The 25,518-nt window shown below is 48.7% G+C and overlaps 1 protein-coding gene across 9 annotated transcripts in view; it reads right to left on the bottom strand.

Annotated features, from left to right (window-relative positions):
- The window catches only part of LOC102444260 (protocadherin alpha-C2), a 178,581-nt gene that overhangs the window by 65,101 nt on the left and 87,962 nt on the right, over positions 1 to 25,518 (bottom strand). Inside the window, exon 1 of one of the 9 annotated variants that reach the window (XM_006135095.5) lies at positions 21,728 to 24,658. The exons of the other annotated variants lie outside the window; for them this stretch is intronic. Within the exon in view, the coding sequence (XP_006135157.3) occupies positions 21,728 to 24,151 (2,424 nt within the window). The 5' untranslated portion in view covers positions 24,152 to 24,658. Of the gene's footprint in view, positions 1 to 21,727; positions 24,659 to 25,518 lie in introns of those variants that run through there. 9 annotated transcript variants of the gene reach the window in all.

The raw sequence follows: 25,518 nt of genomic DNA, 5'->3' as shown, positions 1-25,518 counted from the left end.
GGGATGCACTGCACCCCGTGGATGAAGCTCCCAGCGGCAAGCGACAAGGCGCAGTAGAAGCAAGAGCCCTGGAGCCAGGCGTACTGGAGACAGAGCGAAGCGGTTCCTGGGAATCGTGGGGCGCTGCAGCACTAGACTGGTGAGTCTGCACCGAGGGGCCCAGCGGGCAGATGGCCTACGCCCGACTCTTGAAGGCAGAGCTGGTGGGGCTGTGCAGAGAGAGGGGCTTGCCTGTGCGGAAAGCAACCAAGGCCCAGCTGATTACCCAGCTGGAAGAGAATGACCAGCCACGGGGCCAGGATCTTGTCCCCAGGGGAAGCAGCCAGACCCCCCCTGAGTGTGTGTCAGGCTCAGAGAGGGGGAGGAGCGCTGGAACCCACCGGAGAGATGAGACAGCGTCTCCCGGGAGGCCTGCAAGCCGTAGCCCATCTAGGGCAGGGGCCAGCCCAGCGGAGCTGCGGCGGCTGGAGATCCAGCTGCGGATCAGGGAATTGGAAGTAGAGGACCGAGAGAAGGAGCGCCAAGATCGAGAGAGGCAGCGGCAGCATGAGCTGGCCATGGCAGAGCGGAGAACCGGCGGGGCACCGGCTGCGCCAAGTGCGGATGGGCCCCAGGGTCCCAGGACTGCCAGACGCTTGGAGAGGCTCATGGTGGCCCAATTGAAGGACATGGGTGACATAGACGGGTTCCTCAGCTCCTTTGAGAGGGCCTGTGGACTGCAACGGGTTCCCCCAGCTGACTGGCTGCAGGAGCTCATCCCCGCACTGAGCCAGGAGGCGGCCGGAGTGCTCAGTCAGCTGGAGGACCTACAGCCAGGGGATTACAACCGAGTCAAGGAGGCCCTGCTGCACAAGTTCGGGCTGACCCCCGAGATATACAGGAAGAAGTTCCGGGGGGTACAGAAAGGGCCACGGGAGACCTATGTGGACCTGGCCTCCCGCCTGGCGCAATACTGCCGCAAGTGGGTGTCTGGAGTTGGAGCCCAGACCGCAGAGGAGCTGCTCAAGCTGGTCATGATGGAGCAGTTCTATGAAGCGTGCCCACCCAAACTGAGGCTGTGGCTCAAGGACCGGAGACCAGAGAACCCCCAGGAGGCCGGGAGACTGGCGGATGAGTTCACGGAGAGCCGGTCCGGGTGTGAACGGGAGTCCCGGAGAGAAAGGGAACCGCGCAGAGACCGGATCTCGGCTGAGCGACGGAGGGAGTCAACTACGGGGCGAGACCAAGGAACAGGTCGTCTGCGCCCCAGAGAACCAGCCAGGGCCTGGACAGAGACAGCCCAAAGCCTAACTTGCCATCGCTGTGGGCAAAAAGGCCACAAGAGGGCTCAGTGCACCAGGTCCCAGGACCGGGGACTGTCCAGGGTTAACTGGCTGGGGCGGGAGGAAGGGCAGGCTGCCCCAGAGGCAGGGGCGGGCAGGCAAACCTCAGCTCAGAGAGAGGGGAAGGATGTTCAGTGCACCCCCCCTGGGAGGTCTGATTCTCAGGAGGCGGATTTCTCCGTGTACCGGGTGGGGGCAGGACGGCCCCTGCGGAGCGAGTGCCTCATACCCCTGGAGGTGGATGGTAGGAAGGTGACGGGCTTCTGGGACACGGGGGCGGAGGTGACTCTGGCCCGATCTGACATAGTGGCCCAGGAGCGGATACTACCCCACGCGCAGCTGACCCTGAAGGGCATAGACGGGTCCCCGTTTAAGGTGCCTGTAGCCAGGGTGCATCTGAAATGGGGGGCGAAGGAAGGCCTCAAGGAAGTGGGGGTGCACCCGCACTTGCCCACCGAGGTGCTGATGGGGAACGACCTAGAGGAGTGGCCCCATGAATCCCAGCGGGCTCTAGTCACTACCCGGAGCCAGAGCCAGCGGGGGGCTGACAACGTGGGTCCAGGGAAGGACTCCTGGCAGCGTCCTCAGGGTCCCATCCCAGTGGACACGGGGTCCAGCCAGGCTGGGACTCCGGACCTAGGCAGAGGTGGGGGACAGGTCCCGATCCCTGCCTCAGCAGCTGAATTCCAGGCTGAGGTGCAGGCAGACCCCTGCTTGCAGAGGCTGAGGGACCAGGCTGGCCTCCGTGCAGCTCAGCCCCGGGGGAGAGGTGGCCAGGAGAGATTCCTGCGGGAGCGTGGGCTCCTGTTCCGTGAGTGGCTCCCCCCCAGGAAGGCGAGGGCATGGAGGGTAGAGCGGCAGCTGGTCGTCCCCCGAAAGTATCGCCTCAAGCTGCTGTATTTGGCCCACGATTTCCCCATTGGGGGCCACCGGGGGATCCGGAGCACCCGGCTGAAGCTGCTCCAGCACTTCTATTGGCCGGGAATCTTTACAGCCGTGCAGCGGTACTGCCGGTCCTGTGACTCCTGCCAGAGGGGCGGGAAGGCCCAAGACAGGAGGAAAGCGGCTTGGGGGTCTCTACCCCAGATAGACCCTCTGGGCTTGCTGAGAGAGTTATGGGAGGGGAAGTCCTCCCTGGATGGAGCATCGGGGGTGGAAGCCGCCCTGGCTGTCCAGAGAAGGCTCGCTGGGCTCATGGCCCCGGCCCGAGAGACCCCGGCCAGAGATCAAGGCCAGCGGAAGGGTGGGTGTGACCCCCGAGGACAGGCCTGGGCCAGTCACCCTGGAGCGGGGCGGCGAGTGGACAGAGGGAAGCCAATTCATGTGGGGCCTCGCCACGGCCGGCCCGAGTCAAGGGGAGCACCCATGTCCCCAGGGCGGGTTCCCACGCAGAGGACCCGAACTTCCCTAGGTCACGAGCGGAGTGACCCTGCTCAGTTCGCTCTCGGAGGGGGGAGAACTGTGACGTAGTGGGGGTACCTGGCTGGTTTCTATGCTGCTGGCTCTGGGGGAACCCCCACTGGCTGCCGTGGGTACCACGACCCAGCAAAACAGGATGAGTCACTATGCAAACCAGTGGCCAGACACCCCCCATGGAGAGGAACAAAGGAAGGTGGAATGCTGCCTTGGCTGGGGGGCAGGGCTGGAAGTTAGGGAGTTGGTTGCTGGCTGTCGGAGGGCATGGAGGAGAGCCTAGGAGAAGGGGCTGGAGTTTAGGGGCCCAGTCTCCCCCATCTCAAGGGGGCCTGAGGCATCCTAGCCCAGTTCCTGTAACCAGATTACATCTGTGCTGCGCTGTGCTGGAGGAGCAATAAACCACCCTCAATTCCACTGGCTGGTGCAGTCTGTTTGTGCCATTTCGGGGTGCAGGAGACGGGGAACCCCCAACGCGCCGTCACAGGGGCACAGGCAAATATTTCTCACTTTTACCTCAATATTTAGCACTAAATACCTGACATTCTGTTTGTCTTCTGTACTTTCCTGATGACTACAAAGTCCTTCCAGTAATTTAGGGACTGTAATTTCACATGCTGTAAATGAAAGGCTATTAAGGCCTTAGATTGCCAAAACAACTTTCACCTGCGTAACTTCTCCACAAAGCCTTTTGGTGCCTATTTTAGTGCCAGATGCTGATGGCTTTAGTTAGTGTATTCTCCCTAGTCACCATTATGTCTCTCAATGGAGCTCTGAGCTTTGTCATGCTCTTATACAGATTGTAATTCCTTAGCCCAGACCACTGTCAGTGAATTGCAATGTGGGGGATAAACTGGCTCAGATTCATTTCAGGTAATTGTTGCCTTGTTATTTCTTCTTACATCTTAATATTTCCCCACCCCAGTGTTCATTGCTCCTGCAGGTACCCCACTCATTGGGGTGTGATCTTCAGCTTTTTAAATGACTATCCAGGGAAGGAATACATTCAGAAGCTGCACTGTGTGACAGGCTATTTTCCTTCCAGGTGTGTTTATGACCAGATTGCAATAACCTCTATTTTTTTCCCTTCTCCCTTTCATCAGAGTATTAACCCATGAATCATTAATTTATTCTACTATTCTGTTTTGCTAAGGATTATGGAGATGGTCCATATGCTCATGGAGCATTAGGACCCTTCATTTACAGATCTTATCAATATCTTCGATGGGTTACCCAGTCTGTTCATGCCCTCTGGAATACCTGGCATTGGCCACTGTTAGAAGATAGGACACTGGGCTAGATGGGCCTTTGGTCTGACTCAGTCTGGCTGTTCTTACCTTCTGGTAATCCTGTTTTATACCCAGCAGAGCATTTGCATCATGCTGTGCTCTTACAGGGGTTCTCTTTCCCATGTAGAATCTATTCAGTTTTTCTCTCTGCCATACCACTTAAAAGGAGGAAGGTAAAAGGCAGCAGTATAGTCCTTAGCAAAACAGAATAGTAGAACCAAGCTCTGAAGAGGTGCCTGATTTTTCTCTAGTGGCATTTGTTAGCGTTAAGAAACTGGGATTATTTCCACTGCGTGATCCCAGACATTTCATGCCTGGAGCACTATGATCCTGGTGACCCCATATCACAGTGTCTAACTAGCTTCTCTGTTGATGCCTTCTATTCTTAGCAAGATTGTTAGTTTTCCATATATTTAAATAAACATTTCATTTCATGTTTTGGTGTTTTTATTTAATTTGTGATTTGACTTTTCTTATTCCTTTTTTAAAATTCTGTAATTATAATCAGCTGCTCCTCCCCCCCCCCCCCCCCCCAACATCCTTTCAGGAGTCTCATTCATCTATAGTTAGGAAGTATTTTACATTCATACCCCCATCCTCCCTCCCATTACTCCACTGCAAAACAAACTTTACATTGTCCGTATACCTGTCTTTGTTGGATGGACCCTTTGCATCTCTCTGAAATTGGAGGGCTCCTAAAGTTTTACCATTTTTTAATCACTTTTCTCTGAAGGCCAGTTTTACTGGGAAGTTTACTGCCTTATCAGTAGGCAAGATCGGACTCAAACTCCACCCTCGTCTCCCATACCTAGTCCCATTGCTGAAGACTAGACACATTTTGGCATCAGGTAGAGTCAAGGTGTGGTTTATTTATCCAATTCAACAGGTTTGTCTGCTGGCCTGGAGTAGTCACTGGCCTATCCCATGAGTCAGTGGGCCTTTATTAATGACCGGAGGACTTTCTGATTGGGTGGCTGCTGGGCCTTTGGCTTCTCTTAAATATCTGATGATATCTCCTTGCAGGCTTGCTCATTGAGCGTAGCTTCTCCTAGCCACATGTATTTCTGTCTGTGTGAGTTCTATCTTCTTCCCTTTCCTCTCTCCCTGCACATCTGTCCTTCCTCTATTTCCAATAGTTCTTCCCTCCATTAGCTCTTCCTGCTTCACCCCTGCCTTCTGTCTGTTACGAACTTTGTGCCTTTCACTTTAATTCAGTCTTTCTCCCTTTCTCCAGCAGGTTCCCTCCCACTAACTATTCTTCCCTTGGTCTCTGCCCTCCTCTACTTCCCTTTTACTGCTCTCCTTGTTTCTTTGTCCCTTGTCTAACTCCTTCCCTTTTACTGCTCTCCTTGTTTCTTTGTCCCTTGTCTAACTCCCTCCACAGTTCTCCCATCTTTACCCTCCCATCTGCTAACACTATCCTTCTACTGCCTTTCTTTTCCCCTTGGTCCTCAAAGAAGACTGCTTCCTCTTAGACTAATTCCAAATGATCTTTCTTCTCCCTTGATTTCCTACATTTCTTCTTCTTCCCATCATGTGTCTTCTTAAAATCTTCAGATTTCTACAAGTGTTCCCCTGTAGGAAAGGGATGTTTACTTTGTTCCCAGGGTATGCTAGTTAAGTGCATCTCCTCTACGCTTTGTTCTCCTTTCTGACCCTGGATCTCAAGCGAAGTAGGAAGCTTAGCACTAAGCACAGGCAATGAACCAACTAAAACTGTGTTTGGGGAATATTAGAAACAAGTGCTCCCCCACAACGGGTGCACCCCAACTCTCAACCCCCACAAAATCAGAGGGGCATCCTGGAGGGGAAGGTACAAAAGTATCACTCAGTCAAAAATACAGGCAAGTGGTAATATCAGGAAGAGTCACATTCCTCCTAGCAGATAAGAAAGAGGTAGGATTTTCTTCAAGCCCACCAGAGCCTCTCATTAATCAACCAAGGACATAGAGTCACACTGTGAAGCTCCCCCTCTTTCCCAGTGGCTGCTCTCAAACAAACATACATAGTTACTTTACAGCCTCCTCCAAAACCCCCGCCCAGTATTTCACTGTAGTGCTCACTAGTTCACTCTTCTAAGTGTGGTCAGTATTTGCTGTATTTGACCAGATTTTGCTTTGGGGAATTTCAGTGTTTTCTTTCACCTTTGTATTTTTCATTTTCCATCTATTGCAGATCCTACAACTGTCCAAGTTCTCTCTATTTCCCAATACTAGCTCAATGGTTTATCTTCATTAGTGAGAATTATACTAAATTAACGAGTGATCCCATACCAAGCCCTGGTCTCAGCATTTCATTTAGTAAGGCCTATATGTAGGCACTCATATTTGGGTCACAGCTGCCTGTGAAACTGCATAAAAAGATGCTGGACAAGTCCCCTTTCTTCACCTAAGCAACAGTGCTTAGTTTTTGAATTATGGGACAATGCCACTTATCCAAAATGTTTAATTCATGCTTTTATTACTTGAGAATTATTCATTAGGCTGCCTAATCATTTTTTAATGCATCTTCAGTATCCCTGCCCTCTGTTTCTCTCGAGGTGGATGACAGGGGAGAGATCACGGGAGGATTCCCTGTTGTGATCCCTCCCTCTGGGGCATCTGGTATTGGCCATTGTTGGCAGACAGGATACTGGGCTGGATGGACCTTTGGTCTGACCCAGTCTGGCTGCTCTTATATTCTGTCCCAAAATGCAGCGTCCCCCTGCTGACAGGTCCTCCCACCCCCACCCCAAATGAGCATAGTCAACTCTCCTATTTCCCACTTTGGCTGCCAGTCTATTTCATGACTGATTTTTTTTTCCAAATGTATTTCAAGACCATCTAGGGCCCAACATTGTACCATTCAACAGTGCTCCTAATATCCACTGAATTTCTTCTCCATATAGAGATCCAGCATAAACCTACATGCAACTTCAATCCCATTTTTATGGTTTATATGGGACTAAAAAGAAGCCCGGGTGTTGCTGGCCTTCTGTGCAAGCGTGAATGTCACCTGCCCCGTTTAACAGCATACTTCCCATCCCGCAGCCATCGAAAGATCAGCTTAGGATAAAAAAAAAGATCAGTCGACTAACTGCACTACCTAAGAGAAGGACAACGATACCACACTCCACCTTTGCGCACACACGAGATGGCCAACTCCACCCTCGCTGTAGCTCAAGGGCATTTCTAAATCACTCCCAGCTAGCAAGGATCACTGGAGCCCAGCAGCATTCCAGCCATGCCTCCCAGGCAAGTCTCCTGGAACAGGAGAGAGTCTACAGGCCTGGCTAGTCCAGCTCTGCCCCATCAGAAGACTCTCATGAAATAGACTGGCAGCCAAAGTGGGAAATAGGAGAGTTGACTATGCTCATTTGGGGTGGGGTGGGGGAGTCTGTCAGCAGCGGGACTGCTGCATTTTGGGTAGACAGAACATAAGAGCAGCCAGACTGGGTCAGACCAAAGGGTTAAGCCAGGTTCTGGCCCCAAAGGCGAGGGTGCCAGATTGCACAGAGAGGCCCCACAGCAGTCTCCCAAACTGTTCTGAAGGACGAGTGGGGCAGAGTTTATGACTGGAGTAAATACTCTTCCTTCCCGGGGGGACATGTTATGACTGGCTTGGGGGGTGGGATTCAAAACCATGTTTGTTAAGTTGCACAAAGGGATCGTTTGACCAGCACCTCCTAGAACACAGACGAGCCTCCCCATCTCCTATAGACGTGAGGAATTGCTTTGTGCTCGGGAGCCCCAGCCGCCTCTACCACATGGCTTTCCACTGGGCCCCATCCGGACCTGGCAGAGCTCTCTCCACAGGGCATAGGGTTTTCACTGGGGGAGGGATCAGAGACTGAACCCCTGTCCCTTCTCTGGATCTGCAGACTAAACCCAGGACAAAGAACTAGTAATACAGCCTATGTAGCCAAACATGAGTCCCTGCCCCACTGCAGCAGAGAGGTGGGGCAGCAGAACATCTCCATCAGGAGACCTGTGCAGCCGGGGGGACCACCAGGAACCAGAGTTCACGTGGAGGCACAGAGAGTCTCCACACATAGCACTGGCCTCCCGTACCCCTCCAGGGTTGAGAGCCAGACTCACAGCTCCTTCCGTGAACGGAATGGAAATAACAACACCCCTCAAGCAAATGGTCTGGAGAAATCTCCACAAGGCAACGGGTACAGCTTTTAACACACAAGGGGTGGATTTGGCCTTCTACTACTCCCAAATATTTCATAAACTGGCAGTTTCTTATAGCCCCTCTGGTGGCAGATGGTTCTAGCACACACCACAGCCTCATATATGGGTAGAAAATTAAGTATTTTATAGCTTTCTTTGGTTACTGCCTAAATGGGCAGCTGTGGATGAGAGAGTGCAGGCACCATAAAACACGTATCAATCCTGAGAGAATATTTATGAGACCAAAATGTAACGGTCGCTGCTTCACAGCTTTCTTTAGGTCATGTGGTTGTATAGGAAAGGCTGAGCAGAGAAACTAGGGCAGAAAATATTTTGTTTGCTAATTCTCAGCAGGCATTTCTGAGCTTAGAAGATTTCACCACAAATCCTAACACCACCATCCATCTGCTAAAACTGAGTATGTTCTGTTTGGAATTGATTATTTTAAGCATATTCCATTAAATACTATGGGCCAAATTCTAGCAGCCTTGCTCCTGTGGAGAAGTATCTTACTTCAGGGGTAACCCTGCTGATTTCATTACTCAGGAAGAAAGGTGGCAGAATCTTATCCTATTTGATAACAGACACTTTCAATTAGTCTGTTGTACATTAACCTTTCTTCTAAGGGTCTTTTACTTCTATGAGATCCCTTGTTTCCTTTTTTAAAAATATACATGCCAGGTCTTCTTCATCTGTTGTTTCATTCCTCCTTCATAATTTATGTTCCTAAACCACTCTGTACCCTTCACTACACCTTTACAATCTCAGCAAAATTCTTCCTTTAAAAGTTACCAGAACTGCAAATAATTGTACAATATGCACTTTGAAATCATACCTGATAAGGTGCCAAAGCAACTTCTGCCAGTTTGTACTTCTTACTTTAAACACTTAGCCCCAGGAACAGCTGTGATTTCTCATTACTTACAAATATTATACAAGTGGTTTAAATGCATTTGCTTTAATCACCGCCAAATCCTTTATCTATTTACAATCTGTTAATTTACTTGTATACATTTAATAGCTTGTTGTTTACTAGTAGGTTTTAGTCACTATAATTACCTAATTTCCTGGATGTCCTAGGAATCCATACTGATTAGGTATGTGATGAACCAACTTTTTTAGTAATCAAACTCCAACTGGCATATATTGATTATAACCACAAATAATGATTTTGTGAGCAAGATTTTGCAGTGTAATAGGATTTCTCTGCCACCAACAAATAAGAGATACCAGAGTAAGGCATGCTAGTTTCAGAGAGCTCTACAGAGAAATGGATAACCCCTGCACCTGATGAAAATAGAAAATTTGGATTTCATTGCAATTTTGTACCCATCATTCCCTCACATCTGCAATGTCTCCATGTGATTCTTTTTATAGGGGACTCCCTGATTATATTTTCCCTTCTTAATTTGAAATGCTTTTACCATGCTTTGCTGATGAGCAAAAAATTGAGGGGTGAATGAAAGGAATATAGAGTGTAAATTGGCTGAGTGGTCCCTTAGTTACAAAACCCCTTTACAGAGGGTAGAGTCAGCCCCTCCTCATGCTAATCACAAAGCATGAAACCCCTGGGAAGATGCTGTTCAAGAGGACCCATAGCAGCAGTAACTCTGCCCGGACCCTCACAATCCATAAAATCCCGCTGAAAGGCAGAAACTTCAGAGTTTGGGGAGAACCAAGAGAAGTAACAGTCTTTGGTTTTGCTGTGGCGCTTAGATTCTATGGTAACTGACATTAAATCAATACCTTAGATACAGAGCCCTCTGCCTTGGTACATTTTTCATGGGAAGTCTATAAGCTCTTGCTTAGAATTACAGAAAGCCTCGTAATGCTTGGCCTGCCCATACTTTTAGAAGTTAGATCCACTTTCTAGAAGGGACTAGATCTCAAACATTTTAAGAATTGACATTTTACATATTTTAAGGAGGTTCTAAATTAGATTTCTTCATGAGTTAATGCATCAGTGATCAAAAAGATATAACTTCTTAACTAGAACAGAGAGATTTCATCCTGACTTCTTTTTATAGAGACACAAATACTTGTGCATACACTTTTTAAGATGCAATACCCCTGCCTACAGTTGCTGTCAGTTTAACACGTTGGCATGCAGGTAAAAAAATGTACTGCTGAAACCCCACCGAAGCCCTATTACTTTCAAAGAAAGGTGTTAGACTCCCATCTGCAATGACAGGTGAGTGTTTGCACCGGGCAAGCTGTGTTTAGATGAAATGAGGACACTTTTAGAATCAGACCCAGAGACCTGGGGAATTTGTTGTTTTGTGTGTATACTTGGAGGAGGGCTTTTATATTTGCCAATAATTGTGATAGAGTCTGTAGTATTTTGGTGATATTTTGGGAGAGTACTATGCAAATTCATTACAAGTCTCAGAGGGGAAGCCGTGTCAGTCTGTATACACAAAAACAACGAGAATTCCTGTGGTACCTTAAAGACTAAGACTTATACAGTCATACGCTTTCATGGGCAAAGACACACGATGCATCTGACCAAGAGGGTCTTTGTCCACAAAACTTTGTGCCCGTATAAAGTACCACGGGACTCCTCCTTGTTTTGTGTAAATTTATATCTATTCAGGGAGAGAAGCTCATCATTTTCCATATTCCTTGGGGAGTAAAGTGATCTGGGCAGAGCAGGCAGTAATGCTTCTATTAAAGGGTACCCGACGATTTCTGGGACAAGACCTGGTTTCAATTGTTCATAACTTTGTCAGCAAAATCAGTTGTTTGGCCCTTTCCATGCCAGATGTCTGCTTCAGGCTCAATGTTATTTTTTTAAACTTGCAGCGAAAATGGCCCAGCCATTTCTGAGAACAACAGTAGGGAGGATACCTTGTTTTGTTCGTGTTAAAAATCATCCGTGTAAGTGTTTTATTGAGACACTGGCAATCCATGCTCTGAAACAGGTGCTTGAAATTTGGTAGGGGAGCTGCCCTGATGGCATGGGAGTGCTTTTTGTGGTCTATTTAGAAGCCTCTGAAAAAGTCCCAGTTCACACATCTTCAGTAGAATCTTGGGATGTTCCTTAACTAAATACTCTGAAGAGTCTGTCCGTATCGAGCATTCTGCATCACGTCACAGCTCCTCCTTGGCAAGCAGACTGCAGGCACCTTTCCCAGAGAGCAATTGCCGTAGGCTCCATCCCAAGTTTTTCTCTGCAATTTTCTGATCAGTTGGGGGCCACTGTGGTAGTGGGACAGAGAGCAGAGAGACTGTCTCCGGTGCCTCCTCTTGCTGATGGCTGTGAAGTGTGGAGCAAGTGGAAGCATCCAAATTTGAATGCACTGGGAACAGGGGAGAAGTGAAGGATGCGGGGGGAGGGAACAACAGGAACCTTGGAGCATGGTTCAGAGCAGAAGCCAGTAAGGGGGAATGGAGCAGAGAGGGACACATGATGGAGAAAGAGAACCACAGGAATAAAATGGGAGGGAGCAGGAACAGAGTGACGGGGCAATGAGAGAGCGCCATGGATGTGGATGGATTGGAATGGGGGAAAGAGCAGGGGCCATGCAGGGAAAAGCACAGGACCTGGGTGGGGGGAATAGGTAGGAGCAGGGGACACAGGCACAAAGGGGCAGGAAGCTGGGAGGCCAATGGCAGGAGTTGGGCAGGGGAGACAGAGCAGCAGAAGGGAACAGAGAGTGGGTGGGGAACACGGACACAACCCTCATTCTGGCATTCCCTAACTTGCCAGCGCTTGATTTTCCAACCTCCGCAGTCTTAACATTTTGTAAAAGCTCAGATACACACGGTCAGGTATTGTGACCAACAGGTTTTCGTTCATTTTAGTGCTCTGTTGAAGAGTCCTGGCATGGGAGCCATCTGGCTTTGGCTCTCTGCCAAATGGCAGTCCTGCTGATTCTCCCCTCCCCCAAGCACTGATGAAGTGTAAAAGCTTTCAAGCATTTCTACCTTGCCCTGATTACTCCCAAGCACGATGGCTCAGTCTCTCTGAAACTCTTCTCTATTTCTGCAGAATCAATTACTGGGGGTTAGAGCTAGCAAAGATTTTGTCACTACATTTCCACCCTGCCTTCTGTCTATTTTCTGCACCCTAAACTGAGCCATCGTGTTGCTAAGTAACTATTTGTAGCGTTTATCCTTCTGGCTCATATCTGTCATTTCCCTACTTTGCCTTTGTTCCTAATCTGTTCTACTCCTTTAACATGTGACATTTTCGCACCATCTTCCTTCTTGACGTTTTCTACTCTCGGTTTTCAGAAACATCATGTCAGGAGAGAATTTGACCAAACTCCATGGGCCTCTACCATGACTGCTGACATTTTACTCAGGCAATAAACTGCTGGTAAAACCTCTGTACGTGGGCAGCCAGATCAGACAGATATGTAATTTGTGGATGCTCACAGGGTTCGTTACAAATGTACCTACCTGTATAAAACTGAGACTCGAATTAATAAAAGTGAATAAATGCCACAGTTCACCCCATGCCAGGGAGCACTCACCTCCTGCCACCTTCTGCTGCCCGTGGCACTGTGGGCATTTCCCTGCTCCTGGCACCCCTTGCAGCGTCTCATCCTCGCTTGAAGGATCTGCACCAGCTCAGCCCTCCAACCAAGTCACAGCATCACAAGTGAACCTCCCTTCCAGGGCAACAGACCTCACCAGGGTCTTCAGACCCATCTCTGGGCCCTTTGCTCAGGCTTCAAAAGGAGTCTTGTCCCCTTCCCAGGGTTTAGGCCACTTAGGCAATGGGGAGCCCAGGCTCACGCACTACTCCAGGTTCCAACTCAGGGACCTTATAAGAGGCAGCCACCTACTGCTTCCTTTCATTCATTGCTGCTACGTTCCCTGGGCCTCTTCCCAGCTGGTCTCCTCATCTCTGCCCATTGCTTTAGGGCTGTCGCTCTTGGGTCCTCTTCCTTCTAGGTGTCACAAATGCAGCCCATAAAGCTCCTTGGTCAGAGCAGACCAAACGTCGGCACCCGCTACCCCATCCATAGGAAATGATCTGCTCAGAAGGGACTGCAGCTCCTTTTATCTGAGCCTGCTGGACTCTGATTGGCTGATTCCACAACACCGCTCTAGGCAGGCCTTGAGGACCCAATTGTGGTGTTCTTTTCTGGGGTGGGACAAAAGGGCCTCGAAGGGGTGGCCTCAAAGGCCCTGGGACACTCCACCACAGACCCAGTTAACAGAATCAGTAATAGGTTGTCATCCTCTTTATGGACCAACCGCTAGAGGGGAATGTGTCTAACTTTGCCTGTGAGTTTCACAGATGTTTGCTGATGGCAGAGTAATGGTGAGACTCAGGATATTGAGTCACATTCCAAGCTCTGGAGCAATGTTCCCTCTAATCTCTTCCATCCATGTGAGGAATAATGTTTTATGTGCACCAAAGCATGTGTGAATGTGCACCGCCAGTGGAAACAAAAACCCTAGCTGTGGGTGCCCTGCTAATCAGCTGGGCCGCATTTGAATCTCTCCTGGGCAGCTGCACAAGCACCCAGATTACAGAAATGGGAGGGGAAAACCTAGAGATTGTTAAAAGAGATGTAGAATAAAACAAATGAGAATTTCTCTGGATATAAAAAGGATTCCAGGGACAAGGCACTACCAGTGAGACTCACAGACGGTTTAAAGATTGGAGGATAAAATCCTGCTTTTCATTTCTTAATGGACCATTTTCTCTATGGTATTTATCTTCCCTTCGATATATTTATAACAGCCATTCTTACTCCTGCTAAGCCCTCTGCTAGTATTAAATCATTCTGCTCTTGTGCTGCCCTTTTCTGTTCCTTGAATATTGCAACTGACTTTTTATTCCCGCATGCTTGCTCCCCCCTTTTCCATTTCTAGCTGCGGGTTTTGTCGCTGTTATATTGATCCCACAGACCTTGAGCCGTTCTTCAGACAACCGCACTGTTCATTTCTTGTTCACTCCATTTTTATTTCATAGAGGTATTTTAGTGTATGTCCCAGTCAATCCACTGGGTCTTTACACCACTGTGAATCAGGAGAAAATCGCCAGATGTCAGTTCCACTGATACTAAACCAGTGTAATGAGAAGAGAATCAAACCCAATGCCTTTGACTTTTTTCAGCCTTTTTCAATCTTTGCGGATTTTAATGTTTCTTCTCATCACACCCTTACTAGATTTTGTATTCCCTGAAATCTTTTTACCGCTCTGTTCTGGGAGCTTATTACTCTGAATCTAAGTACCTAGATTTATTGGTCATGTTTGCTTTCATTTTCACACTTCTATTACCTACACTGATGGAATACGGGGTTCATTTCATCGCCTCATCTCCACAAAGGCGAAGCAGAAATGGAAGGAGCCCCAACTTGTGTGATGAACAAAATTAGAAGCTTGAAAAGACACCTGTGCTCAGGTGACAATGAAAAGCAGATTGCTGGGTTTAGAGCAGTGACACTCAGACCTCAGTGACTCAGGAGCCAAATCAGCTATGAACATAACTCAAAAGAGCCACAATGTTGGGAATTCCTTGATTCTAGAGCTGCAGGTTTCTACTTCTCCCTACTTGCCCTTATGGTCTTCTCCATTCATGCCTCTGTAAATAAATATTTCCTTCCTATACTCATTGTATTATCCCAGTGTGTGTGTCTTTACTCTGGGGGAAGTGGAAGGGAGTGGAACTGGTGCCTTTGGGAGAAGAGAGTTTCCCAGACAGGGCTGGATTACCCAATAGGAAGACAAAGCACGTGCTTAGGGCACCAGCAAAGCAGGGGCACACCAAAAAAGAGAGATTTTACCGTATAATATTGTTTTTATTTTGAATTACATATGGGGGGGGGGGGGAGCACCATAATCTTTTCAATGCTTAGGGTCTCTAAAGGTCTTAATCCAGCCCTGTTCCCAGCAGTGTTCCTACGTACATTTTTTCTTGGTCAAAGCCACCTACAGAGCAGACTCCATCTTGGCCACTAGGGTGCTATAGTTACACCCCAATCAATGAATAAGGCCACACTGGTTTAAAAAATGACCTGAGTTAGCAGGTAAGGAAGGCAAATGGGAAAAGGGGAAGTTGATAGTAATGAACATAAATCAGAAATTAGGAATTTTAGAAAATGAATAAGGGAAGCAAAGGGACACAAGGAGAATTACATCGTCAGCAGAGAGAAGGACAATAAGGATTTTTGTACACGTATTAGAAACAAAGAGAATTCTAAAACTGGTACTGGGCCATTTCTAACTGGAAACATTAATAAATAATAACTACAATGACAATGCAGAAAAGGCAAAACTGATCAGTAAATATTTCTCTTTTGTATTTCTGTCAGATGATTACACTCTTCCATTCCACTAGCATCTCAGTGCACCCCTGCAGCCCAGAGGTGGGGGTGTCTCCATGCTGTTTGCTGCTCCAGCAGCTGGAGCAGTGCATGGGGAAACACATACTGCCTTCTCCCCCCCCTCCGCCCCCCAGCCACAAGAGCATCAGGAAGCCGCTCTAGCCTCACTGTGCTGCCAGTGGTGGTGGCAGGGGGCCCCTGGGTGTTTTAAGTTGCCCAGAGGAGGCAGGGGAGCTAAGGGATGCATGGGGGGAGTGCACAGGGGGGCCAGAGGACACAGGGTGCTTAGAACTTAGGGGCAGCAGGCCACAAGTTTTGGTTGAGCCTGCCCACAATCCAGGAATAGTCATGGTGCCAAGCGCACCACAGGTCCATATGACTCACCATCTATGTCCTTTGCACTTATGTACGGTTTTCCATCCAAGCAAGTCACTTTAGAATACGAATGAGGTAGTTCTTGCAGTAACCCTAGGGCAGGGGTGAGGAATCTTTTTTGGGTTGAGAGCTACTGACCCACTGAAAAATCAGTTGGGGGCTGCACACGAGTAAGAAGCAAAAAAACCCTCACTGATGTGGCCCCCAACTGCGAAGGAGAAAGACCCTCCCCACATTCGCCTCCTGCACAAGAGCCTGTGGGGAGGGGGGAAGCAACCTTTTCAATTTTGTGCCAGTACGGACTCCCCAATGCTTAGGAAGGCCTGGCACCTTGAGGGCTGGATCCAGGCAAGCCGGGGGCCACATCCAGCCCCCCGGCCTGAGGTTCCCCAACTAAGCCCTATGGCCTAGGGAAAACTTTGATAATTCTTCTTTACATTAATTTTAAGCTGGGCAGTTCTGAAAATCCTGAAACGGTGTTATCAGTGATATTTCCAGCCAAAGTTCACCACATGCAGAGTATTTAAAACACCCTTTTGTTGCTCGTAACTGCTGTTATCTTGGAATACACAAGTTCTTACCAAAAAGTTTTGAAAAGTCTGGGTTTTGTAAAATTCATTGATTGTATTCATTCATTGCTTGGTGGTAGATCTCTGAAACGAGCGTGTATTTACCAGCACAGTTATGATCAGTAAGAGAACTTAAATCTGTGAGCACATTATGGGTATGTCTACACAGCTGTGCTATTTCAGGATAACGTCTGTTAACCTGAAATAGAATTTTGCATGTCCTAACAGCCCACCATTATTTTAAAATACATTTGAAATAATGGGAGTCTCATTCCAGCTTCCTGTAAACATCATTGCACAAGGAGTGTCATGGTCATGAGGGATGGCCAGCAGCCTGGGGACTAGGGTTCACTGTGCCTAGTCAGGTAGCAGTCAGCCAGTAGAAATGCAGGTAGGGATTTCAAACTGAGACAAAGGAATTTTGGGGTTTTCCCTCCTTTGTCTCAGTGCCAGTTTTGCTCTCCAGATACTATGGGGGACAGAAGACATGTCTCTCTCCAAGAAAAGACTCTTCACCATCTGTACGTAGGGTAAAGTTTAGATAAATCTGTTAGGTTTTATTGTTTTATGGTTTGGGACTGTGGATCTGATGTCTGTGCTGTTAGAAATGGACATTCCTCTCTTTTGTGACTAAGTTTTGAGCCCATGGGAAAATTCCCCATACGTTTATTAATAAGGAATATTACCAATCCAGTTATGCGTGTAACAGGAGTGTTGTTTTGATAATAAAAGTTCTTTCTTTTTAATTAACCTGGTATTGGTTCAGTCCTGGAAAATCTGTCTGTGGGATCTGCATGCCTCGGACTAGGGGATAGCAGTCACAGACTGCAGTTTATATTTTCTCTTTCTTTTTCAAGCTCTTTGGAGAAAAAAGCTTGGGCTGCCCTGGTATTGGTTTCAAGTGTTCACCCCTGTTTATGGGTTCAAAAGCACTTGATGGTGGCAGCGGATTTTTATCCCCAAAATGTAGGTTTTTAAGATTTTGGGGGGGAAGTTTTATACCAAAGCCTGGAAAGATAAGGTTTTGGGGTACTTCTGCGGGCCCCCTCTTCTGCATTTATAATGCCAGAGTGAGGAATTAGCCTTGACAAGGAGTAAGGAAGATGCGGGAATAGCAATTTATTTCAAAATTTGGCACTGTGTACACAAAGCCAAATTTTGAAATAAGCTGTTTCAAAATAAGCTATGCAATTTGCATAGCTCAAATTGCGTAGCTTATTTTGAGGTATGCAGTACTATGTAGATGTACCCTAATAGTAAAATTAGTCCAGTAATTCTGAGTAAACCAAACAATAAAAGACATTTAAACCTGTCACTGCTACATTTTGCCTGAAGTCAGAACCCATCCATCCCAGTCAGTTGGCCGAGATTCTACTGAAGAATTAGAGGTGGTTCAGGGAACAGCAGCAAGAATGATTAGGGAAATGGAAAAATATTTCATATGAAGCATGACTGAAAATGGAATTCCGTACCTTAGACAAATAATAGAGAAGATATAACAATATTAAAATGGAATGGTCTAGAAAAGAGAGAGAAGATCTTTCTATTCTTCTTGTGTCATAACACAAAAACAAGGATATATTCACTCAATTAAAAGGTGGTACATAGTGAAGATAATTAGTCTATGGAAATCATTTCAAAGGAAGTCATTGAGGCCAGAATTTAGCAAGAATCCAAGGGTGTGTCTAGACTACACCTCTCTGTCAACAGAGAGATGTAGATTAGGCACATCGAAATTGCTAATGAAGCAAGGATTTAAATATCCCGTGCCTCATTAGCATAAACATGGCCACCACTTTTTTCGAAACAGCGCTTTTTCAAAAAAACAGCAGTCTAGATGCGGATCTGTTGAAAATAAATCCTTTTTCAACAGATCCTGTATTCCTCAAAAAATGAGGTTTACCGGATCTGTCAAAAAAGGGTTTATTTTGACAGAGACGCATCTAGACTGCCATTTTTTTCAAAAAAGCTCCATTTTAGAAAAAAGCGGTGGCCATGTTTATGCTAAGGAGGCACGGGATATTTAAATCCCTACTTCATTAGCAATTTTGATGTGCCTAATCTACATCTCTGTCGACAGAGAGGTGTAGTCTAGAGACACCCCAAAAGGGACTGGAAAGTTCTATGGGTGACAGAAATATCCTACGAGATAGCAAATGACAACAACAATTCTGGAAATGATACTACACCTCATGCTTCCAGACTATAACCAGTTTATAACTATCAGTGTTTATCTACACCAGAGGTGGACAATAAAACAACGGTAGCTCATCAGGGTTAGCTTCTGGTGTGTCACCACCACTTTATTCCTTGTGCCTCAACAGGTATGGAGGCAGGTGCAGATCACTTCTCCACAGGTGTGGATCACCATTCCCAGACAACAGGCGCTGTGGGAAGTGACACAGACAGGGACACCACTTCCCGCAGCTCCCATTGGCCAGGAACAGTGATCCGTGGTCAACAGGCGCTGCCATCACCTGTACCTGTGGAGTTGCAGTTGAATACAGCAGCGGTGGCCCACTGGGGGCTAACCCTGGTGAACTGGAACGGACCCACAGGCCAGTATTTGTCCACTGCTGATCTACACAGAAAAATGTGGCACAGTGTGTCTGAGCACAGATCAACTGACTGCAATAGAAGAGTTCAGACTGCAGGACAAAATGCAGCAGTGCATAGTTTGGCACTGGAGCCTGGATCCACCTTCTCCAAAGATTTTGGAAACAGGGCTCCAGCCCCAGCAGGAATGTCTACACTGCCAACAGGATTGAGGGAAATTATTATTTCTCCTCTATTTAGTATTGGTGAGGCCACAAATGGAGTATTGCATCCAGTTTACCCTTTCCCCCCCCCCCCCCCCCCCCCCCCACAAAGGATGTGGACAAATTGGAATCCAATGGAGGGAAACAAAAATGACTAGCAGGCTGTGACACATGACTTATGAGGAGAAGCTAAGGGAATTTAGACGTATTTAGAATGCAGAATAGAAGAGAGTGAAGTGGGATTCGACAGCAGCCTTCAACTATTTTGAAGAGGGATTCCAAAGAGGATGGATCTAGGCTATTCTCAGTGGTGGCAGATGGCCGGACAATGACCAATGGTCTCAAGCTACAGTGGGGGAGCTCTAGGTTGGATATTAGGAAAAACTATTTCTGTAGAGAGTGGGGACGCTCTGGAATGGGTTATACAGGGAAATGGTGGAATCTTTATCCCTAGAGGTATTTAAGGCCAGGCTTGACAAAGCCTTGGCTGGGATGATTTAGTTGGGGTTAGTCCTGCCTTGAGCAGAGGATTGGACTATAGTTCTATGTTCTTTTTACTTTAGCCTCACAGTACAAGCTCAATTCAGTTGACCCAAAGTTGCTGCCATAGCAGGAGTTGCAGTATAGACATATCTTTAAACTCAGGGGACACCGACACTGTGGAGCTATGTCAGGATACCGAAAGTATCCAAAATAGCTATTCCATATCTATTGAAGCAGCCCGTTATCTTGAAATATATTTCAAAATAATGGGTGGTTTATTCCAACATCCAGGTAACCCTTATTTCACGAGGCTTAAGGGGCATTTCAGAATAGCCAGTTATTTTGAAATGTGGTGCTCTGTAGACAGCACCAAATTACAAAATAAGTTATTTCAAAATACACTCAAAATAAGCTATGCAATTTGCATAGCGCAAATTGTGTAGATTATTTCGAGCTAAGGGTGCTGGTAGACACGCGCATAGTGCATGTCTAAACTACATCCCCTCTTTTGAAAGTGCAAATGAAAGGGGATTTAAATATCCTGTGCTTCATTTGCATAACTGCGTCACAGCGTTCTTTTGAAAAAGGATATGTTGAAAGTGAAACCACTATCTAGATGCGGTTCTTTTTTGGGGAAAAAACCCCAAACCCTTTTTCCAAAAGAACCACATCTAGACAGCAGTTTCACTTTCGAAATACCCTTTTTCAAAAGAACACTGTGACACAATTATGCAAATGAAGAGCTGGATATTTAAATCCCACTTCATTTGCACTTTCGATCTGCCTAATTTACATCCCTCTTTTGAAAGTGTAGTTTAGACACGCACAGTCTATATCCAGCATGAGGGTTGGAACATACCACCTCTCCATGCCACATTTTCTCTCTCCATTTCCCCTCATAAAGGGAAATGCTCTATATGTGGAAAACTTTAGAATTTAGAAACTTCAGATGGCATCTCTCTTTCCTGGATTTTTTATTCTCATATATTAGATATTTTAACTAAGAAATTAATGTACTTTTCACTTCTTTTATAACCTCTTTTCATCTGATTGTTCTTTGGTGAGATTGCACACATGGGACATAGTCCTCAGCTTGAGGACTATCTGACTATCAGGCATACCATGCCCATGCTACATTTGAAGCTATTTCTTGTTTCAAAAAGGTATGTCTACACAGCAGGACTAAAGCCAAATTAAGCTACACTGCTTCAGCTACACCAATTGCCCTAGCTTAACTCAGCTTTTGAGCTGTCTAAACAGCAGGAAGTGGAAGGAACAACACCAACTTCTCATACTCCTTGTGAAATGAGGGTTACAGGAGTCAGAGTAAGAAGTCCTCCAGCTGGACACGATTTCAAAATAAAGGCTTGTAATGTAGACATGCACTTTGTTATTTCCCAATAATGTCAGTTATTCTGAAATAACTGCTGTGTAGACATAGCCAAACGCAATGGCTGTGTCCAGACTCCATGCCTCTGTCGACGGAGGCATGTAGATTAGCCAGATCGGAAGAGGGAAATGAAGCCGCGATTAAAATAATCGCGGCTTCATCTAAATTTAAATGGCTGCCCCGATCTGCCGATCAGCTGTTTGTCGGCAGATCGGGAGAGTCTGGACGCGATGCCCCGACAAAGAAGCCTTTCTTCATCGACACAGGTAAGCCTCGTGAAACCAGGTTTACCTGTGTCGATGAAGAAAGGCTTCTTTGTCGGGCATCGCGTCCAGACTCTCCCGATCTGCCGACAAACAGCTGATCGGCAGATCGGGGCAGCCATTTAAATTTAAATGAAGCCGCGATTATTTTAATCGCGGCTTCATTTCCCTCTTCCGATCTGGCTAATCTACATGCCTCCGTCGACGGAGGCATGGAGTCTGGACACAGCCAATGAGAGCTCCTAATTCGAATTAGATTGGGAGGCTCCATTTTGCACGTGTTAACATAGGGATATCCGCTAGCCTGTGATGAAGCTTCGTGGCTTTGCAGATTCGCCCTGTAGCCGCTGCAGAGGTACATCTGAGAACAAACAGCCACGTGCCTTTAGCGCACTGGGGACAACTGAAACAGACGGTACTCACCACTAGGATAGCGTTGAAGTGGTCGCTCTTCACCTTCCGGATTTGCACGCAGGCCGCGGGCGCTCGCAATCCTGCGCCATTGGGGAGGTTCGCGGCGTCTCCGTTAGGCAGGGAATTGTTGTTGCTGGGCGCGAGGCCCAAGGACGCCCGGTATAAATAGGTGTGGGTGAGCTTGCCCACCCCGGAGACCTCCACCAGATCAGGGGGTAAATGAGCTCGCGGGAGCATGCGCACGCTGAAGCGGCACTTCTCCCGCTGCGCCCCGGGGAAGCACCCGGCCCAGCCGCGCGAGGGGCTCGCTCCGCAGCGCACCAGCCTGGCGAGCAGCAGGAAGAGCAGGAAGGCCAGGAAGACGAAGGAAATGGAAGCGAGAGAGGCGATCAAGGAAAGGTTCAGGCTCGTGAGCTGCTCGTGTCCCTCCATCCCGTCCCCGAAGTCCGGGAGGGCCTGGGGAAGGGAGTCGGCCAGCAGGATGCCCAGGGCCACCGTGGAGGAGAGGGGCGGCTCCCCGTGGTCCCGCACTAGAACGACCACCTTGTGTTTGATGGAGTCCGTGGAGCTCATGGAGCGAGTGGTGCGGAGCTCCCCGGTGTCGGGCAGCACCCTGAAGAGGCTGGAGTCGGACGCCTGCAGCAGGTGGTAGGAGAGCCAGGCGTTCTGCCCGCTGTCCGCGTCATCCGCCACCACCTTGGTGACCAGGTGGCCGGCCTCGGCTAACCGCGGCACCACCTCCACCGCCAGCGAGCCGTTCCGCGTCCCGGGGTACAGGATGACCGGGGCGTTGTCGTTCTGGTCGGCGATGAAGATGTTCACAGACAAGGCCGCGCTCAGGGCCGGGGAACCGCTGTCCCTGGCTTCCACCTGGAAACGAAAACTCCTGAGTTGTTCGTAGTCTAAGGCGCGTTTTGCATAGATGGTTCCACTCTCCGAGTCCACGGAGACAAAACTGGCCAAGGCGCTACCCGCAACGTCCGTGTCCCTGAGCGCGTAAGAGATGCGGCCGTTCCCGCCCAGGTCCGGGTCAGAGGCTGACACCTGGAGCAGAGATGCCCCCGGCTGATTATTCTCCGCCACCGAGATGTTCCAGGCCTGGCTGGTGAACTGCGGAGGGTTGTCGTTCACGTCGGAGATTTGCACCAAGACGGTCTTTTGGGTGGCGATGGGCGGGGAGCCCAGGTCCGTGGCGGTGATGGTGATGTTATAGGCGCCGACCGCTTCTCGGTCCAGGGGCCCCTCGGTGACCAAACTATAGTAATTGTCGAAAGAGGGTTTGAGTTGGAAGGGGAGGCCAGCAGGGATCCGGCAGGTTACGCGCCCGTTCTCGCCTGGGTCTTTGTCCAGAACACTCAACAGAGCGATCACCGTGCCGGGCACGGCGTCTTCCGGGATGGGGCTGGAAAGGGACGTGACTGTCACCTCCGGGGCGTTGTTATTGACATCCGTGACCTCCACCAGCAGCTTCGCGGTGCTGGACATGCCAAAGGCCCCTTTGTCCCTCGCCTCAATGAACATCTCCAGGACGGGTCTCTGCCCGTCTAGGCTGCCGTTCACCTTCACCTCCCCGGTCTGGGGGTGGACTAGGAACAGTCTCTGGAGGTCAGCGGACGTGTTATTGCTAAAGGAGTATCTGATCTCTCCATTCTGACCTTCGTCTAAGTCAGTGGCGTGGACTTTGGTTACCAAGGTGCCACTGGGGGAGTTTTCCAAGATCCGTGCCCTGTAGAGCGAATGTTCAAACGCCGGAGCGTTGTCATTGGTGTCAAGAACAGTCACAATGACTTGGGCGTCAGCGGACCTCTGGGGATTCCCACCATCTTTGGCGGTGATGACTAGGCTGTGGGTGGATTGCTGCTCCCTGTCTAAGGTCTTCTCCAGCACCAGCTCTGGGTACTCACTCCCATCCCCGCGTGTTTGCATTTCCAGTCGGAAATGTTCGTTAGGGCTCAGAGAATAGGTCTGGACACTATTGGTACCTTCATCAAAGTCCTGGGCATTGGGGAGTGTAAACCGAGCCCCGGGAGATAAAAACTCGGCTACATTTAAGTGATATTCATTTAAAGGGAACTTGGGGGCGTTGTCATTTATGTCCAGTATTTTAAATTCCATTTTATAAAGCTCTAGAGGGTTTTCTAGCACAAGTTCGTAATTCAGAAAACAAGTAGTTTTCAATTCACAAACCTGCTCTCGGTCGATGGGTTCATTCACGGACAAAGCCCCCGTGCTCACATCTATATTAAAATATTGCTTACTTGAACTGCTGATCATGCGAAATTTCCGGAGTGAAAGTGCAGCTGCCTCTATTCCTAAATCCTTTGCTATATTCCCAACAGAGACACCACGTTCGGTTTCTTCGAAGATGGAATATTTTACTTGCCCATTCACGGTGTAGGAAATAAGGCAGAACACCATTAAATGGACCCGCATTCTTCCTTCCCTGGCTCAGCTCCCTGCAGACTGTTTCAACAGTGACATAATCCAAAGCGCTCAGCAAAGAGCTGGCGTGATCACACCAACGCAAAATGGTAAAATAGTAAAAAAATAGTTTTCTAAAATGTGGGGAAAGAGCCTGTGCTCTTCCTTATGCTCCCTGAAACCATCCCCGGGTTATCTGCTGCTGAGGCAGCCAGCCAGCCCCTATATCGCAGCTGGCTCCGCTGTACAGCCTGTGATGCGCTATCACACTTGGATATCTTACTAGTGGACAGCGCCACCTAGGGGCCCAACCGCTGCCATGCCACCTCCTAACGAGCCCTCTTCGCTGCTGCGCTGGATTAGAGCAAAATGTTCCGAATATTACAGAATAAATAGATCGCTGCTTTCTAAAAGCCCCGGGAAACACCGCGGGGCTGGTTCCAAAATCTGGGCATAGTCCCGCAAACGGCAAACTCGCGGGAAATTCTCCCTGCCTGAGATCCAGCCGAGTCCTTGCACATCTGCAGCAGCCAGCAGCATGAGGCAGGGGAACCGCCCAAGCCATGCTGTCAGTACAGCTGGGGGTGGGCGGGACCGGGGAGAGGGAGGCGACCGCTCTCATTTAACAGAGCTCCCCAAAGCTCTAGCAAGCGCCTGGTTTAGTGCAAAATTCTTCCGCTCCTTAAGTCTGAAGACGGCAACGGTCGTATTCCCCTAGCTGATGTCACCGGGGTAATTTCCTCAGGAGCCCCTCCGCTTTCTGCTCGCCTCCGAGCTCGGGGCAATGGAAGGGGCGTCGGATCACTCGGGAGAAAGGCGAATGATCGTCGCACTAAGATTCCCATCCCGCGACCACTGAGGTCAACGGCAAAGCTCCCGTTAACTCAGCGGGCAGGGGCAGGTCCGGCATTTCTAGCGGCAGGCCGCTGGCTGGCTGCACTGGGATCTGCTCCACTACACCAAGCTCTGTGCAGAGCGCAGGGCCCGCTCAGGGCTAGTTGGCCATCCTACTAAAAGTGGCACAGATCTCGAGGACTTTGCACTTCGTTCTGTGAATCAAGGGAGAGAAATACTAACGCTGGTGGGCGGGAGGCAAAACACGATTTATAACTCCGCGGGCATCCTTAGGATGTCGGGCCAACGGGAACTGAGGGAGCCAGAAAGACCTCGGGTTCTAAGGACACGCAGGGGGTCTGGATGAAAGGTGGGAGGTGCGGGAGAGCCCCTTTAAGAGACAAGAGGATCACAGGCACAGACCGTGTGTTATCCCGCTTGCCTGAGAGCAGAGCGCTGGAACTCCGCAAGGCTGCGTGGGACTGGGCTGCCAGCTGTGAGAAACCCCACGCTCCCCCCGCACCGCCGCGGGATGCAGTGGTTTG

This window comes from Pelodiscus sinensis, chromosome 16 (genome assembly GCF_052426305.1).
Source record: "Pelodiscus sinensis isolate ZL-2025 chromosome 16, ASM5242630v1, whole genome shotgun sequence".
NCBI classification, from domain to species: domain Eukaryota; kingdom Metazoa; phylum Chordata; order Testudines; family Trionychidae; genus Pelodiscus; species Pelodiscus sinensis.
Note: the sequence above shows the minus strand (reverse complement) of the source record. Positions and strands in the feature narration are given on the sequence as shown.